Raw genomic sequence first — 15,857 nt, forward strand, 5'->3', positions numbered from 1 at the left:
CTCGCAGGGCGAGGCGGGGCTGCGCGGCGCTTACCTAAGCGCGCCGTGGGGGCCCAGCGTACAAGCTGGCGGAGCGCGGCGCGGATGCGGCCAGTAGAGTCGCGCGCGCACGCACTCACGCGCCAGCGCCGGCGGCTTGGCTAAGGGCCGGCTCGTGCGGGGGCGGGCCGAGCGGCCGAGGCGATGCCATCGTCGTGCAGGCGCGCAGGGGTGACGGCGAGGCGGCAGCGGCAGCGATGCAACGCCGGAGCGCGGCGATGGCAGCACCAGCACCCATCGCCGCTCCACGCCCTCTCGGTCCCCTCCACCACCACCATGCTCGCCCTGCTCCGCACCCCGCTCCTCGCCGCCCCGCGCGCCGCCACGCGCCGCTTCAGCGCCAGCGCGCGCGCCAGCGACGTGCTGCTCTTCGTCGAGCACAAGGCCGGCGCCGTCAACGCCGCCAGCCTCAGTGCGCTGACGGCCGCGCGCAAGCTCGGCGCCGGCGACGTGCACGCCCTCGTCGGCGGCAAGGAGGCCGACATCCAGGGCGTGGCAGACGCCGTCGCCAAGTGAGTGCGGTGCGGCCGATGCGGCACAGCAGCAGTGGCAGCAGCAGCGAGGAAAGGTGTGCTACGGCTGGTGCCGGCAGCTGGGCGCCTCTCGACGTCAGGAGGCGACGTCAAGGGGCGACATCAGGAGGCGACGTCCGGAGGCTCGTCTCCTGCTGTGCGCTGCTGCGTAGCTTTGCAAACGCTTCCGAGCAGTGGCTGCACAGCTGCTACACATCGCTGTGCGTGCCACATCTCTGCACACACTCGCTGACACGCCGCAGGTTCGACGGCGTGTCCAAGGTGCTGCACGCGTCCGGCGAGGCGCTCGGCTCGTCGCTCGCCGAGGCGTTCGCGCCGCTGCTCAAGCAGGTCGCCTCGTCGGGCTCGTACACGCACGTCGTCGCCGGCCACACGGCCTTCGGGCGCGACGTTGTGCCGCGCGCCGCCGCGCTGCTCGACGCCAGCCAGATCAGCGACATCACCGCCGTGCACGACGCCGACACGTTCGAGCGCCCCATCTACGCCGGCAACGCCATCGCCAAGGTCAAGAGCGCCGACAAGCTCAAGGTGCTGACGGTGCGCGGCACGGCCTTCGACAAGGCCGCCACCGAGGGCGGCAGTGCCAGCGCCGAGAAGGTCGACTTTGCCGAGCCGAGCAGTGAGTGGCGCGAGTGCGAAGCATGCCAGAGGGCTGCGAGCGGTGAAGTGAAGCCTGGCAGAGGGCTCTGAGCCTTGATGCGAGGTCTGGCAGAGGTCTGCGGGCCTGAGCGGTGGAACGAGGATTGCCGGGGAGCTGCGGATGTGTATCGCGCTGGCAGCGCTGCCCACTTCGTCCTGCCCAGAGCGCCTCACGCTTCGCCACGCCGCCATGCAGCACACGCTCATCCCTTCGCTGCAGTCTCCACGCGTCTCGTCTCGGAGCAGATCTCCAAGTCGTCGCGCCCCGAGCTGGCGACGGCGGCGCGCGTCGTGTCGGGCGGCCGTGCGCTCAAGTCGGCCGAGGGCTTCGAGAAGTACATTGAGCCGCTCGCGGATGCGCTCAACGCCGCCGTGGGCGCGAGCCGCGCGGCCGTCGACGCCGGCTACGCCGCCAACAACCTGCAGGTCGGCCAGACGGGCGTCGTTGTGGCGCCGGAGCTGTACCTCGCCGTGGGCATCTCGGGTGCGATCCAACAGTGAGTTGCTGCGTGCGTGGGTCCCTGACCGGCCTGGCTAACACGACTCGCAGTCTGGCTGGCATGAAGGAGGCCAAGACGATTGTCTCGATCAACAAGGGTGCGTCTGGGCCTTGCATCACTGATGTACACGCTCATGCTGACAGCCGTGCTGCAGACCCCGAGTGCCCGATGGCCGAGATCGCCGACTTTGCCCTTGTCGCCAACCTGGAGGACGCCGTGCCGGAGCTGCTGTGCGTGCCCGCAGAGCTCGTCACACCTGACTGCGTCACTAACACACTGCGCCCACAGCGAGAAGCTCAAGTCGGCCTAGACTGCATCGCGTGGCATGGTGTGGAGCATCAACGCTGGAACAGGCGTGTAATCAGATCCTATTCATAGTCGACGCAGGGCGCAGCTGAGCGCCGTTCCGCGGCGGCGTCGCTGGCACAGCCTGGCCGGGAACACTCGAGCAGTGCCAGACGCGGTGTGGTCGCCCAGGCCGTGAGCGGTGCGGCAGCCCGCGCTGTGACTGCCTGTGCGTGCGCAGATCTGAAGCACGCGCGGGTCTCGGCCGCTTGTCTGAGGCACGGCTGCATCGCGACCTTGCGCAGGCTGTGCCGGCGACTCTGCGTTTGTCTCGCCGCGCCGCACATGCATGTGAGCGGCGAGGCGTGCCCAGGCGGTGCTGCTGCTGCGAGCCGAAGTGCCGTCCTTGGCGAAGCGCCGAGTATGGCTGCGAGAGGTGCATGCTTGCTGCGTCGCCAGTCTCGCAACGAGCTCAGCTAGTGCCGGGGCGACACTGCTGCGCTACGTCGTCGCCTCTGCTGTCGCTGCTGCTCCCTCGGGCTCGTGCGCCATCTCCTCTGTGCTGGCAGCGTCAGCCTCTACTCCGCTGCTGCACAGTCCAGCAGCCACTCACGCCAGGGCCGCTTGCACATCGGGCACAGGTCCTCGGCACGCGCCGGCGCCTGCTCGCTGCCGCGGCTGCGCTGGCTGGCGAGCCAGCGCATGATGCAGTGCATGTGGAAGACGTGCGTGCAGCGCCCGACGACTGCGCATGGGTGTCAGCAGTGAATGGTAGAGCAGGTGTGGCAGAGCTGAGAGTCCAAGCGTCCAAGTGACAGTCGCTCCTTAGCGACTGAGACCACCAGTGAAGAGCAGATGCTCTGGCCAGCGCCGTTGCCCGTGGCTGCACTGCCGTCACCCGCCAGCACGGTCCATGCTCCACCATCTCATCCCCCGCCGCCGCGCACGCCCCACTCACGCAGCGGACACGCATCGCCGGCCGCCTTGCACGCGCCGCCGCAGACGTCGTCGAAGAGGTGCTGGCAGATGCCGCAGACGTCGTCGGCGTCGCGCACGTCCCACAGCCAGTAGGCGACGGGGCGGAAGTCCTGCACGGTGAGCTTCATGGTGGTGGAGGCGAGGGAAGGAGCGTGCGGTGCGCGTGTCGTGCTTGAGCCACGCGGCCGTCGTGCGGTGGCCGCTTGTGCTGCATCGCTGCGCCGCGTCTCGCGCCGCCGCGCATCCCGCACCTTGCCTCCGCTCCGCCACCTGCTCCACCATGCCCTCGCCCTCGCCCTCGCCGGCACCCGATAGCGGCGCAGAGGCCGCGCCCGCCAAGGGCTCGCCGTCCGACTTTCTCAAGCGTGCGTCGCGCGTGCGCCCGAGCTGCGCCCTCGCCCCCGCTGACCTGCCGCAGACGTCATCGGCAAGCGCGTCGTCGTGCGCCTCACCAGCGGCATCGACTACAAGGGCGTACTCACGTGCCTCGACGGCTACATGAACATCGCCCTCGAGGACTGCGCCGAGTGGGTCGGCGGCCAGCGCCGCGGCGTCTACGGCGACGCCTTTGTGCGCGGCAACAACGGTGCGTGCGGCGAGGGGAGGGATGGAGGGGCAACGCGGAGAGAGGTGTGTGCTGTGGCATGGCATGGCAGGGAGAGCGCAGCGACGGTGCAGTGGGGCGAGCAGCAGGACTGCGGCAGTGCTGGACAGGGCGCTGGCGGTGGTGCTAGGCTCGAGTAGTCAGGCAGAGAGGCTTGGCTGCGATGGACAGCGGACGCATGACAGGGCAGCGTGCTGCAGCCAGCGCACACCGGCTAGGGGCACGCCGCACACACTGTGCATCACTAGCGGCTGCGTGCGCGGCGGGATGGAGGCGCACGCTGAGGGTTGCGTGGATCGCAACGCAGCCGGTGGAGGCAGCCCCGGAGCGCCTTCGATGCAGGGCGCCGGGAGCACCGGGCAGCGGCACCGCTGCTCTGTCGCACAGCACAGCGCTGGGGCGGGTGTCGCTGTCTGCCTCACGCTGGTGTGATCGCAGCAGTGGAGGAATCCTGTGCACGACCGACAGCGCAGCTTCTCGCAGTCTGTGCCTGCTCGAGGCGGCACAAGAGTGCTGGCCGAACGGCCGGAGCGTTGGACGGCGAAAGCACAGCAGCGGCATGTGTCCCTTGTGCCGGGTAATGCGCTGACACACCTCTGCAGTGCTGTACATCACCGCTGCATAGGCTGCAGCGAAGGAGCGTTGGCAGGGCACGGGGTCAGGGTTTACGTGAGAGAAGGCAAATGCACAAAATCCAGCAAGCAGTGCGTGCAGCTCGAGCTGGAGCAGGAGGGCGTCTCGTTCGGCGAGGACAGCTGCTGGCGCGTGCGGCCGGGCCGCTTCTCCGTCGAGCTGGCGCACAGTGCCGACCCGCGCCAACCCGCGCCAGGTAAGCGCGCACCAGCACCACGATCGACGAGAGCTGGACGTGGCAGGGCATCGGGCATGTGTGACTCGAATGAATGGCCGTCTACTTGCGGTAGTCACCCAGCTCGCCCTGCACCTCGGCCCAGCTCTCGAGCTCGCCGCGCTTGCGCCAGCGCTGCAGCCACTCGTTGAGGCGCGAGCGCAGGTCGGCGACGGCCGCCGGCGTCAGGTGCTTCGCCAGCTCGACGGTGCTGCTGACCTCGTTGCTTCGGGCCAGCTCGTCTGCCAGTGCAAGCACGTAGAGGCCGCAGTCGTGCGCTGTGCTCGCGTGTCAGTGGCAGAGGGATGACCAGTCGCACCGGCCTCACCGTTCTCTTGCGGCGGCACCTCGGCGCTGCTGAGCTTGCCGCCGTGCGCCCTCTTGCCCTGCGCCGCCAGGAAGCTCTGCCACACCTTCTCGCCGGCCGTGTCGTTGGCGGGCGCCATCGAGTCGAAGTGTGTGCCGTGCCAGCCATCGTCGCCGCGCTGCACGAGGATGCAGGACCAGTGCGAGCCGCTGCCGCGGTCCGTCGTCGACTCGTAGCGGTCGCTCACTTGGCCGGCAGTCAGGATTGCGTGTGAGGCTCGGAAAGCAGAGCGCACTGACCTGGCAACAGCATCGTGTCGTGCACGGGCGGCAGCATGCCGCTGGCGCCGGCCTCGGCCTGCTCCGTGCCTGTGCTGGCGGGTTGAGCGCTGCGCTGCGCCTGGCGCGCTCGCATCACGCACCCTGCAGCGAGCACATGAGCTCGACGACGCTGGGCTGCCACAGCACGTCGTGCTGCGGGCCGTCGGAGCGACGCCGCAGCACCTCGGCAAAGAAGGCAATGACGCCGTCGCCGAGCCACTCCTTGGGCGCCAGCGTCTGCATGGCCATCAGCGGCGCCGCAGCAGCATGGCGCAGTGCGCACTGACCTGCAGGTCGCTGGCACGCAGGCTGGCCGTGTGGAACGAGAGCACGACGGGGTCCTCTTCGGACGTCATGCTTGGTCGCGTGGGCGCTACCTTGCTGGCAGGCGGGTATTGTGGAGGAGAGCAAAGCGCCGCCGCCGCCGCCGCGCCGCGACGTCACTTTGTGGGCAGACGCGCGCCGCAGAGGGTCCAGCTGGCACGTTGCGCCACGCGCGCAGCAGCCGTCGCAGCAGAAACGGGATGAATGCAGGTGGTGTGGTACAAGTACAGATGATGACGCTTCGCCTGTCCTGGCCCTTCCGGGCGCGCCGCGCTACTCCTCCTCGGGCAGCTCGTCGTCGACGGCGCCCTCGCCGCGGCCCTCGACGACAAAGTCCTCGTTGGCCTGCTGCTCGCGCATCTCGCGCAGCTCCTCCTCGCGCCGCTCGCGCTCCTCCCACTCGGCATCCTCATCGACGGCGGCCGCGCCGCCGGGCAGGCCCTCGCCGTGCGCCGTGCCGTTGATGCCGTTGCTGCTCGGCACCTCGCTGTCGCGCGGCAGGTGCGTCGCGATGAGCTCGAGCAGCGACTCGATCTGCGTCTCCGAGAAGCGCTCCGACAGCTCCTCGACGATCTGGACGTGGCGGCGTCAGCACAGGCCAGCACCAATGCAGCGCAGCTGCTGCACAGCTGCAGCACAGCCACTCACGCAGTGCAGCTCCACGAGCGTCGCCGGCGCCAGGTTGACGCACATGAGGCGCTCGCCGCGCGTCAGACGGGCATCGCCGAGGTGCTCGTCGCGCTCCCAGCGCGCCAGAGCGGCCTTGAAGGCGGCGATCTGCTCGGCGCTCTGATGCGCTGCGGGGCGTGCCGCGTTGCTGAGGTACGCCAGCAGCTCGTACTGCACGGTGCGCAGGTTCGGCGGCAGCAGCGCCATGCCCGCCTCAGCGTCGGCGTCCTCGGCGTGCGCGGCGCTGGGCGCTGCGCCATTGGCCGCGCCCGCCGCTGCGGCTGCGGCCGCCTCGAGCACGGCGGCGGCGGGCGTGCCGAAGACGGCGGGCGCCGGCTGGCGCGCCTGGCGGCGCTGCGTCGTCTCGAGGTCCTTGAGCAGCGCCAGCACCTCGTAGTCGGAGAGCAGCGCGGCACGCGGCTGCAGGACGCGCATGGCTGCGCAGGGCGGGAGGGACGGCCGAGCAGCGGCGGCAGGAGGAGTGCGGGCAGGTGGTGGTGGTGTGGAAGAAAGGCGAGGCGCACGGCAAAGCCGCGGGATGCTTTCTGGCATGACTTCAAGTCGGCTGCGCGCGCGTGTATTGCCGACTACAACAAGCCGCCTCGCCGCGCTGAGGCTGTGCCTGGCCTGGGCGGAGCGCGGCGTCCCGCCGCCGCTGTCTGGGCATCGAGCCTGCCTTGCCTTGCACCCACGACACCGTCAGCCGCGTCCACTCTCCGCATGGGCGCCTGCTTCTCCTCTCCGGCGTCCGACGCCGGCGGCCAGCGTCTCGGCGGCGCCGCACCGTCGCACGCGTCACACGGCCAGCGCCTCGGCTCCTCGGCCTCCGCTGCGGCTCCCAGCAGCAGCGCCGCCGCTCCCTCGCGCGAGGCCCTTGCGGCCGCCGCAGAGGCTCGTGCCGCCGAGGCGAGCCGCCGCGGCGCCGGCGGGCGCGCCGGGCCGGGCAAGCTGGGCAAGCAGCTCGACGAGGAGCGCCGCAGGGGCGGCACCGACGCCGCCGAGCGCAAGCCCGACGCCGTCGAGCGCGTCGTGGTGAGTGCGCGCCGCATCACGCCTGCCGCGTGCTGTCGCTGATCGTGCCGCGCCAGTGGGACTAGGCATCCGTCCGCCTCTCACGCCCCAGATACCCGCACAATCACACTCGTCACCGTCCGTGTCGTGGCGGGTTAGTGCTCGGCGGTGAGGCGCCAGTGTGCGGCGCGGGTGCGTGCGTTGGGTGGTGCGCCTCTGGTGGACAGGCCCAGGGTGCAGCGCATTCAGGCATAGCTGTAGCTGCGAGACAGCAGCAGCGCTGGGACTGCGGGCCCTCGGGCCTTCCGGCGCGTGTGACCTCGGCCAGCGCGCGAGCGTCTCACAGCAGCCGTGAGCGCGCGGCGGCCAGAGGGTGCGTGCGTGCACGGCCCTCTGCATGCCTCATGCATCGGCTCCAAGGTCCGGTCGGCGTACGCAGAACGCCGCATTTCCATTGCCGGCGATGAAGCAGCTCGGCGGCACTGCATGTGCAGCGCTGTGTTCTGGCGCCAGGCCGGCCAGGGGCCGTGCCGTGACCGATGATGCAGAGTAGAGTGGCCTGCACCTGGCGCGATCGAGCGCCCACCTCGTATGGGAAGCGACGCCAGCAGCGACAGCTACCTTCTCGACTACCGCCTCCGCTCTGACTCCCGACAGATCAGGAGCGGACCTGGTCCTCGCTGTGCCGGTATGCGCGTAGAGCAGATGTCGCTGCGCTGTCGCGCCCTTGGATGCACGCGTCCTGCGGCACGCGGCGCAGCACATCTGTGCACCCCGTGGTGGGGCGTGCCTTCGCAGGCGCACGCGCCTGGGATGCACGGCCATCCACGGCACGCCCTTCCGCGAGCATGCTGGTTCCAGTGAGTGAGGTAGCGCATGACTGCATAACGCCTCTGCGTGCTGTTGGGGCGCTGTGGGCGGATCTATACCGTAGATCTACGCAGCAGTGGGGGAGTCCGCTGCCGCAGCGGAACGCCGGGCGCCGGGCGAGCGGCGCTGAACCACGCTGCTCCCCATTGGTGCCCAATTTTTCTTCACCCCCTCGCCGTGCCGTTGCGGCGGCATGGTCACAAGTCCTTGACTTCGCTCGTGGACGTCGTCATGGTCGTTCTCGTCGTCGAGCATCGCCGAGGCTGCGCCTTCGGCGTCTTGTCGGCGGCGCGCCACGAGGCAGCGATCTCCCCTTCCGTGTCGGCGTCGTGCGGCGTCCGGCATCCCCCAGGCAAGGCCTTCATGTACCATCCACACCTCCAACCGCGCCTGGTTTACGATGCACTTTGCAGCGTGGCAGTCTTGCATTGCATCTCTAGTGTACAGCGGCTCGCAGCCGCGTGGTCTACTCATCGCCCTCGCCGGCCAGCACAAACTGCTCCCGCTGCTCGTCCTCGTCGGCCGCCTCGGCCTGCCGCGACGGCCGCGAGTAGCCTGGCGGCGCCTGTGGCCGTGCAGCGCTGCGCCCCGCGCCGTTGGCCGGGAACCAGCCGCGCACCTTGGCCGCGATCGGCGCGAGCGTGCGTGCGTACGTGAGGAACCAGGTGTAGAGATCCGAGAGCGCCAGCTCGAGGTCGCCGCCGAAGCCGTCCTGCGGCACCGCTGCAGCCGAGGGCAGGCCGGGCCCGCTGCGCACGTCGCGCGCTGCAGAGGCAGCGACAGCGGCTGCATGCTCGGTCGCGGCGTGGTGCTTGAGCACGTCCTTGACCGTGACGAGCCCGACGACGCGGCCCAGCCGTGTGACGATGATCACTCGCGGCCCCATCTTCTTGAACAGGTCCATCACGACCTCGAGCGGCATCGATGGCTGCACGCATAATGGCGTCTGTGCAGCGTCGTCAGCGAGAGCGTGGCAGGCATGCGTCGACTTGCTCACCTGCTCCATCCAGCCGCCGAGCTCCAGCACGTCGTCATCGCCCTCGCCGTCGATACCTCCGCCGGCCTCGCCCAGCGAATCGTGCTCGTCATCGCTGTCCTGACCGCCCATGAGGCCCTGGTGCTCGTCATCCTTGCCGTTGTTCGGCTCCATCGTCTCAAACGTGGAGACGATGGGCGTCGGCGGGTGCTGGGCGAGCGGGTGCACGCCGAGCCCACTGGCCTCGTCGTTGTCTGCTTCCGAGGTGAAGCAGCACAACGTCGTGGGCGCCAGCGTCGAGCGAGCACGCCGTGCCTTGGCAATGGCATAGCGCATCTCCGTCTTGCCGGCGTAGCCGAGAAGCGTCGGATCCTCGGCGCTGCGCACCACGGGCAGGCCCTTGTACGGCCCGCTGGCGAGGCGCTGCTCGACCTCGGCCAGCGGCATGCCGGCGCCATAGAGCACGGCAGGCCCGCGCGTCATGATGTCGGCCACCGGCAGGCCAAAGACGTGCTCGTCCTTGTCAAGGAACGGGTAGCCCTGGAAGCGGATCGTCTGGTCGGAGATGCCGCCCTTGCCGTACAGGTCGCCGACGCCCTTGGTGATCATCACGACAAACATCGTCGGCAGGATGTACGTCAGCGCGCCGGTAAGCTCGAACATGATGACGACGACGGCGACGGTGATGCGCGTCACGCCAGCCAGCGCAGCGGCGGCGCCAAGGAAGGCGTACGTGCCGGGCGTGATGCACGGCACGTCGGGCTGGCATGCGCTGAAGATGCTCGCGTGCGGGAACGCCGTGTACAGCGCCTTGACGAGGATGCCGACCATGCGTCCAAACGTGGCGCCGATGGCCATGGACGGCACAAAGATGCCCGCCGGCACCTTGCAGCCGTACGACAGCACGACGAGCGCCGCGCGCAGCACCGTGGCGATGAGCAGCGAGTTGACCATGCGCCACTGCGCCGACGACTGGCACAGCGAGTCGTAGTCGCCGCCGCCCTCGCACTCGTGGAAGAGGATCTCGAGCGACTCGGACATGTCGATGCGCAGAAACTTGTTCCAGTAGCCCACGAACGCCGTCAGCGTCGCCAGCACGATGGCCTCGGCGACGCCGTGCGCGGCGAGGTTGTCGCGGCGGAAGCGCTGCACCTGCAGGTTGTACTTGATGATGAAGGCACCGTACAGGCCCTGGTGGCAAGCGTGTCAGCACAATGGCGGTACACCGGGCAGCAAGCGTCTCACGCCGAACACGCCGATGATGCTGTAGAAGAACATCTCGAAGTAGTGCCAGTCGCGGTCGTACGACACCTGAAAGAGCACAAGCTTGCCCGTCCGGAAGGGGTTCATGAACTGCAGCAAGGGTGTCAGCGGCGGCGCGGGCAAGCGGGCCTCGAAGAGCTCACCGAAAGCGTCACTGTGGACGCAAGGGCGCAGAGGAACGAGCGCCACATCGTCGAGGCTGGAAAGTTGTACGCCATTTCCTGCCAGAGAGTCAGTGCTGCTCGCGGGCCGCTGCTCAGTGTGCTCACCTCGAGCGAGAAGAGCACGCCGCCGATGGGCGAGCCGAATGCCACGGCGACGCCGGCGGCACTGGCAGCGGTGAGGAGTTCGCGCATGCGTGCTGTGTGCGGCTGTGCATGAGCGCTGCACGATGCGGAAGCCTGGCAGCTGCGACGCACCCTGGCTACGGTCGAAGCTCTTGACGAAGCTGGCAACGACGTTGCCGATGCAGCACGCAACGTGCACCGCCGGCCCTTCCTTGCCGACACTCAGGCCTGACGCAATGGCCAGCGGCTGAGCTGCGTGTCAGCGCAGGATGACGCAGAGCCGCCACAGCACTCACGAGAGTGAGACTCTTCACCGCAAACGTCCACGTGCCCAGGAAGCCGTTGATGATGAAGCCAGCGAGAATGCACTTGATCTCGGAGATGCCCGAGCCCGCGGCGTAGGGCGCAAAGGAGCGCACGAGGTGCGAGCACAGCGCCGCGAAGATGGCCTGACCGGGCGTCAGCTTGGGGCATGGCGGTCTACTGCATGCGACTCACCGCGAAGACGACGTAGATCACCCAGCTGACCACAGTCCAGCTACTCCACGGCTGCCAGTCCGAGCACGCCTCGCTGGAGGAGCCCGGCTGCACCTCGGCGCGCGGCACGAGCGCCATGCCCCACTCGAGCGCCTCGCCGGCGCGCGCCAGCATCGTCGCATTGCCCGCGCCGCCCGACGGCTTGAGCGAGCTGGGGATGGGGCTGGTGCCGCCCGGGCCGCCGCCCTCCATGAACTCCCAGCAGCAGAACTTGCGGTTGAGCCACCAGCCGGCGGTGCAGTAGCCCGTCTTGAGGTCGGACGCCCACTCGGTGGCGATGGAGATGACCGCCATGTTGAGGCCGATGAGGGCGCCTGCGCGTGTGTGTCAGCCGGCCGGGTCACTCGCAGCGCGCCAGCTCGAACACTCACCCACGCCAATCACAACGGCGCTCTCCTCGACGCCCTTGGCCGCCTTGCGCACGAGCAGCCACACGGCCCACACGATGCGGCCCCACGGGCCCGAGCTTGGCCACCAGCGCGGCGGACGCTCGCCGCCGCGCCCGCCCCAGCCCGTGTCGAGCGGCGATGCGCCTGGCCCCGGCGAGGCGTGCTGCCGGGCGACGCGCGCCCGCTCGCGTGTCGAGTCTGCGATCCAGTCGACGGTGGAGAACTGCGCCGCGTGAGTGCTGTGCAGAAGACGAAGCCCCGCACATGCTCACCGACTCGTAGCGGCGGATCTCGTCGAGCGCCCGCTCGTCCATGTCGTTGGCGCCGGCACTGCGCGGGGTGGCACGCGCCGAGCCGTCGAAGGGCGACGGCGCCGCCAGGGCCGCCGAGCCGCGCCGCGACGTGCCCAGCTGCAGCGGGCTGGGCCGCGAGGCACCGGCGGCAGGCAAGAGGGAGGACATGGCGGTGCGGCGCACGGCGTGCGGCGAGGGAGCGTGTGGTGCGAAGGACGGCAGCAGTCAGAGTGGGCGCAGGCAGCGCCAACTTGGCGCAGCGCGCGCTCAAGCCACGCCGCGAGGCTTCGCACGGAGAGGCGCGCGCGCCCTTGCAGCCCGTCTCCCGAGCAGGCCCTCTCGCCAGCCATGGAGGTGTGCCCACAACAACGACACATCTGCGATGCCTCTACGGCTACAACACCAGCATAGTGGGAGCAACGGGTGCAGTCGCAGCGCCGCTCCAGGGCCTGTACATCGCCACTTGCCCGGACTCGCAACGCGTCCAAGCCAATCTATTCGTACAAGTACAGCACGGCCGGCGGCCTCGCCGCTCCTTCCGTGATCGCAGCACCAGTGCTCAGCCACGCAGCAGGCCGTCGAGTGCAGCCTGCATGCGCTCCATGTCCTCGCGCTCGCTCTCCTCCTCCTGCGGCGCACGCACCGGCTCGGGCCCGACGAGGTCCGGCAGCGCGCCGGCACTGGCCGCCTGGCCCAGCTTGCCGTCGGTGAGCTCGAAGAGCACCTTGTCCACCTCGCCGTCGGCCTCCTCCTCCAGCCCCTCGTCCTCGCCCAGCACGCCCGAGTCGAGCGTGTCCTCGAGCATCTCCTCCATGATGCCGGCCTGCGGTGGGTGGTGAGCGGCAAGCCCGGTGCGGCAGCTGGCCAGTGGCCGTCGGCGGGCGGCGAACGGAGAATGGCCAATGGCGCACGGCTCACCTTGGTCATCTCCATGCCCATCTCGCGCATCACCTTGGAGATCTCGGGCAGCTTCACGAGCTGGTTGGAGATCTTCATGATCTCTGTTGACTTTTGCATCGCGCCCGTGACCTTGAACATGGCTGTGCTGAGGGGTCAGCTGCTGCACAGGGGGCATGCCTGCAGAGGCCACCTCGAAGCGCCAGCGTCGCTAGCCGGACTGCAGAGTCCAGATCGCAGCAGCGACGTCGCAGGAGCCATGCCATGATGGCCCCGCCGCAGCAAGCCTGGCTCGCCGGCAAGTCGCTCGAGCATCCACGCTACTCCCGACCCGCGCGTGTGCAGCGCTCACGCTGGTGTCCATCCGCCCGCGGCGACTCACCCTGCTGGTGCTGCAGCTGCATGCCGATGCTGTTGAGCTGCGCCTTGCTCGTCGTGAGGCGGTTCTTCTGCTTGTTGCTGCGCACGACCTCGCGCGCGAGGATGCGCGCCGACTTGACGTCGCCCTTCTTGGCGAGCTTCTTGACCTCGGCCTTGGCCTTGGCGGCGGCGGCGTCGAGCTGGCGCACCTCGCGGTCGAGGTGGCGCTGCTCGGTGCGCAGCTGCGACTGCACCGTCTTGATGCGCTCCTCGGGCGTCGGCCCGAAGAGCAGGCGGTTCACCGACTGCATGGCGGGCGGGCGCCCGGCGCGGCGGCAGCAAGGTGGGTGTGTGGTGGCGCCGATGCAGCGTGTGCGGTGCTGTGCGTAGACGAGGCGGCGCCAGGCAGTGCGGAAGGCTGAGCGCCGCTGTGAGAGGGGCGAGCGGCGCGGCGGCGATGTTGTGGAGGAGCTGCGCCAGGCCGCACCGCGCCGCGCGAGCCGTGCGCAGCCGCAGAGCGGCAGGCGCGGAGGCGGTGCAGACCCTCGCCAGCAGCTGTGCACCCCGCACAACCACATCTCTCGCGGCATCAGGCGCCGCCATGACTCGGCACTGCCAGCGCTAGACTGAGGCAATCTGGAGATCGCAAGTCCACCTCTGCGCCACTAGAATCGGAGGCGTGTCAGGAAGCCGTGATACGATAGCGATGGGGCTGCTGCGCCGAGGCTGCCGCGGTCGCTGGACGGGCTCGGCTCGGAGAGCCTGCGTACTCAGACGGCCTGGCTGTGTAGTCAGCGGCCTCGCCTTGCACTGTGCTGCCAGGCGGAGCACACATCCTCGCATGCTGTACCTGCTGCTGTGTACATGCTGGCTGACCGGAGCCCGAGCGCTGTGGCTTCGAGTTGCTGAGGAGCGGTGAACAGTGCTAGCACCGCGAGCCGCCCGTCTCCTGCTGTGCGGCAAGAGAAGGCTCTGACGCACTGATCGCAGAGCCTGACCTGAAGATCTTGACACCATCTAGCATCACAGCCAAGGCGTACACTGCGCACAAATGCCAGACGGAGCACCTCTTGGCTAGACCTCGCGCGCGGCGCGTCGGGCGCTCCTTGCGAAGGACCGGTGCAGCGCGCCCTGCGCCGGCGCGGCTCGCTTGCCTCCCGCGCGCGGCGCGGTATAAGAGCCTCGCGCGCCGCGCATCCTCCTGCTGCTCCTCACCTTTCTCTGGTGCGTTGCCCTGCCCCGCCCGCCCGTCCGCCGCACATCATGCTCACCTCCCTCGCTTCGCAGGCCTATTGGCTTAGATCAAGTGTAGTATCTGTTCTTCATAGTTTAACGACTGTGACATCCCTTCGGGGATTTTAATCGTTAACCGATCTTTCCATGCGGGCGGGCACCTCGGCTTGCCGAAGCCCAGCCACGGGTGTCCTTGTGCACTGCACCTCCGCCTTGCGACGCCCACCTCGCCCCTCTCTCTCTCCTGCCGGAGGGCGAGAGGGGCGATCTTTTTGTCGGGTCGGGACAGGATTCTAGAGCATTCGGTGCTGCCAGCAGGAGCTGAGAGCGGCCGAGACACCTGTCTTGGCCGCTCACTCGCACGCCTCACTCTGACTGTCTCGCAGCACGTCTCGTCGCTGCAATCGAAACCTCTTTGTTGCCCACTGCTGCGTGCTGCCTCTCGCTGTCGTCGTCCTCATCGTCAGAACGCAGCATCGTCTCGCACCGAACCGCTGCGCCTGCCTGCTGCTCCGGCCTCGGAGGCCAACGCGTCGCTCTGGCGGCACGACGCGTGCCGCGGGAATCTCCGCTGCGCCCGCCTTCGCTCCGCCTCGCCGCGGCCCAATGCTCGGGCAAGCGGGGCAGCGCGGCGCAGCGAGTGCGAGCTGTCGAGGCGTGGCAGAAGCGCAGGGACGTCCATGCGATGCGGAGGCCGGGCTGGGAGCAGTGCTGGCAGTGACGGCGACGGCGCCACGGCTCGCGGCTCGCGATCGGCGGCCGTCGGGCTCCGCGCCGCCTCGTCGCCTCGCGCCTCTCGCCGTCGCTGCCGCGCGCATCGCTGAGCCCCGCATTTCGGCATCGGCGTCTGAGGTGCCGTGGCGTGGGCGGCGATCGAGACGAGCGTCGCTGACGGACAGGTGGAGTGAGCCGGCCTCCGCGTCCGGCGTTGCAGCAGCGCCGGCAAGCGCTCCTCCCCTTGAGCCTGCGCACACCCTTGGACGTGCCTGACCGCCGCTTGCTGTTGCTGCCCTTCGGCGCCCTCGGCGGCGCCAGCTCAGCCGCGCTCACGCCTGGTTTGCCCGTCCGCAGTCGCACCACGCAGCAGCGTGCCCGCCACCCGGCACGCAGCGCTCTTCCAAAGGCGACGCAGGAGGCGGCGCGGGCGTGCAGCTCAGACAAGGTCAGCAGCAGCGGCTCGCAGGAGGGTGCAGCGGACGAGCGATGGCGGAGGAGCGCCGCGGCGAGACGGCAATGAGACGGCTGCCCTGCAGCTGCTGCGCCTCCGAACCCTCCCGCACGCACGCCCTCGCTGCGCTCAAATTGGCGCGCCCGCAGCTTATGCACGCCGCTGCACGCACGGGCGTCCGGCATGAACGGCCCTGCAGAGCGCACAGGCACCGGCGCTGCAGCCCCAACACAAGCGCGTGCAGCGAAGGTTCAGAGAGTGCGGCAGAGGAGCGAATCCGAGACAAGGGCGGCGCGACAGACAGAGGTACCTCTCGCAGCGCTGCACCGTCGCCGACGACGACGACGAGCAAGCCCACGTCCGAGTGGAGCAGCAGTGGTACAGCCTGAGTCGAGGTGACGCTGCGGTGCCCCAGAGGCAGATACGGCCGGACAAGAGCCACGACGCGCCGCGCTCTGCCGCTCTGGCGCGCGCGGCGGCGATATTGGCGGCGCTGCGACAAGGAGCACGCCCGCCCCACGCCGCCGC

General features: G+C 69.4%; 11 protein-coding genes across 11 annotated transcripts; 3 read left to right on the top strand and 8 right to left on the bottom strand.

Moving 5' to 3' along the window:
* Positions 1–241: 241 nt before the first annotated feature.
* FA09DRAFT_311731 (electron transfer flavo protein, alpha subunit) lies at positions 242–2,065 on the top strand. Its single transcript, XM_025740674.1, has 6 exons — positions 242–551; positions 815–1,191; positions 1,432–1,708; positions 1,762–1,808; positions 1,866–1,941; positions 2,000–2,065. Exons 1-6 carry the CDS (start codon positions 316–318, stop codon positions 2,019–2,021), a joined length of 1,035 nt encoding a protein of 344 aa, XP_025595830.1. The 5' UTR covers positions 242–315; the 3' UTR covers positions 2,022–2,065.
* On the bottom strand, positions 1,921–2,621 carry FA09DRAFT_132576 (hypothetical protein). The gene is made up of 3 exons (XM_025739085.1): positions 2,610–2,621; positions 1,998–2,553; positions 1,921–1,939 (listed from the first exon to the last, which is right to left on the bottom strand). Exon 2 carries the CDS (start codon positions 2,436–2,438, stop codon positions 2,073–2,075), a length of 366 nt encoding a protein of 121 aa, XP_025595831.1. The 5' UTR covers positions 2,439–2,553; positions 2,610–2,621; the 3' UTR covers positions 1,921–1,939; positions 1,998–2,072.
* Positions 2,062–3,107, bottom strand: FA09DRAFT_331877 (hypothetical protein). The gene is made up of 3 exons (XM_025743218.1): positions 2,955–3,107; positions 2,610–2,741; positions 2,062–2,553 (listed from the first exon to the last, which is right to left on the bottom strand). The coding sequence occupies exons 1-3, from the start codon at positions 3,100–3,102 to the stop codon at positions 2,498–2,500; spliced, it is 336 nt and encodes a 111-aa protein (XP_025595832.1). The 5' UTR covers positions 3,103–3,107; the 3' UTR covers positions 2,062–2,497.
* A 137-nt stretch (positions 3,108–3,244) lies between these two features.
* Positions 3,245–4,652, top strand: FA09DRAFT_331880 (Sm-like ribonucleo protein). The gene is made up of 3 exons (XM_025743219.1): positions 3,245–3,339; positions 3,393–3,560; positions 4,181–4,652. The coding sequence occupies exons 1-3, from the start codon at positions 3,255–3,257 to the stop codon at positions 4,201–4,203; spliced, it is 276 nt and encodes a 91-aa protein (XP_025595833.1). The 5' UTR covers positions 3,245–3,254; the 3' UTR covers positions 4,204–4,652.
* FA09DRAFT_331881 (cysteine proteinase) lies at positions 4,213–5,448 on the bottom strand. The gene is made up of 5 exons (XM_025743220.1): positions 5,340–5,448; positions 5,154–5,289; positions 5,032–5,100; positions 4,754–4,978; positions 4,213–4,703 (listed from the first exon to the last, which is right to left on the bottom strand). Exons 1-5 carry the CDS (start codon positions 5,406–5,408, stop codon positions 4,489–4,491), a joined length of 714 nt encoding a protein of 237 aa, XP_025595834.1. The 5' UTR covers positions 5,409–5,448; the 3' UTR covers positions 4,213–4,488.
* Positions 5,449–5,649: 201 nt separating this feature from the next.
* FA09DRAFT_340890 (hypothetical protein) lies at positions 5,650–6,480 on the bottom strand (the record flags this gene model as incomplete). Its single annotated transcript, XM_025744371.1, has 2 exons — positions 5,650–5,949; positions 6,025–6,480. 2 exons carry the CDS (start codon positions 6,478–6,480, stop codon positions 5,650–5,652), a joined length of 756 nt encoding a protein of 251 aa, XP_025595835.1.
* A 285-nt stretch (positions 6,481–6,765) lies between these two features.
* FA09DRAFT_340891 (hypothetical protein) lies at positions 6,766–7,142 on the top strand (the record flags this gene model as incomplete). Its single annotated transcript, XM_025744372.1, has 2 exons — positions 6,766–7,077; positions 7,134–7,142. 2 exons carry the CDS (start codon positions 6,766–6,768, stop codon positions 7,140–7,142), a joined length of 321 nt encoding a protein of 106 aa, XP_025595836.1.
* A 146-nt stretch (positions 7,143–7,288) lies between these two features.
* Positions 7,289–8,233, bottom strand: FA09DRAFT_132682 (hypothetical protein). Its single transcript, XM_025739086.1, has 2 exons — positions 8,074–8,233; positions 7,289–7,916 (listed from the first exon to the last, which is right to left on the bottom strand). Coding segments are annotated over exons 1-2 (459 nt in total). The 5' UTR covers positions 8,075–8,233; the 3' UTR covers positions 7,289–7,458.
* Positions 8,234–8,392: 159 nt separating this feature from the next.
* Positions 8,393–11,692, bottom strand: FA09DRAFT_301232 (hypothetical protein; the record flags this gene model as incomplete). Its single annotated transcript, XM_025740362.1, has 10 exons — positions 8,393–8,872; positions 8,924–10,093; positions 10,148–10,255; positions 10,309–10,386; positions 10,435–10,526; positions 10,585–10,699; positions 10,749–10,901; positions 10,951–11,303; positions 11,361–11,601; positions 11,651–11,692. The coding sequence occupies 10 exons, from the start codon at positions 11,690–11,692 to the stop codon at positions 8,393–8,395; spliced, it is 2,832 nt and encodes a 943-aa protein (XP_025595838.1).
* Positions 11,693–12,094: 402 nt separating this feature from the next.
* Positions 12,095–13,355, bottom strand: FA09DRAFT_331886 (Snf7-domain-containing protein). Its single transcript, XM_025743221.1, has 3 exons — positions 12,951–13,355; positions 12,590–12,711; positions 12,095–12,494 (listed from the first exon to the last, which is right to left on the bottom strand). Exons 1-3 carry the CDS (start codon positions 13,237–13,239, stop codon positions 12,231–12,233), a joined length of 675 nt encoding a protein of 224 aa, XP_025595839.1. The 5' UTR covers positions 13,240–13,355; the 3' UTR covers positions 12,095–12,230.
* Positions 13,356–13,425: 70 nt separating this feature from the next.
* Positions 13,426–14,055, bottom strand: FA09DRAFT_132375 (hypothetical protein). The gene has a single exon (XM_025739083.1). The coding sequence runs from the start codon at positions 13,943–13,945 to the stop codon at positions 13,550–13,552; it is 396 nt and encodes a 131-aa protein (XP_025595840.1). The 5' UTR covers positions 13,946–14,055; the 3' UTR covers positions 13,426–13,549.
* Between the last annotated feature and the right edge of the window lie 1,802 nt (positions 14,056–15,857).

This window comes from Tilletiopsis washingtonensis (genome assembly GCF_003144115.1).
Source record: "Tilletiopsis washingtonensis strain MCA 4186 unplaced genomic scaffold FA09scaffold_21, whole genome shotgun sequence".
NCBI lineage: Eukaryota > Fungi > Basidiomycota > Exobasidiomycetes > Entylomatales > Tilletiopsis > Tilletiopsis washingtonensis.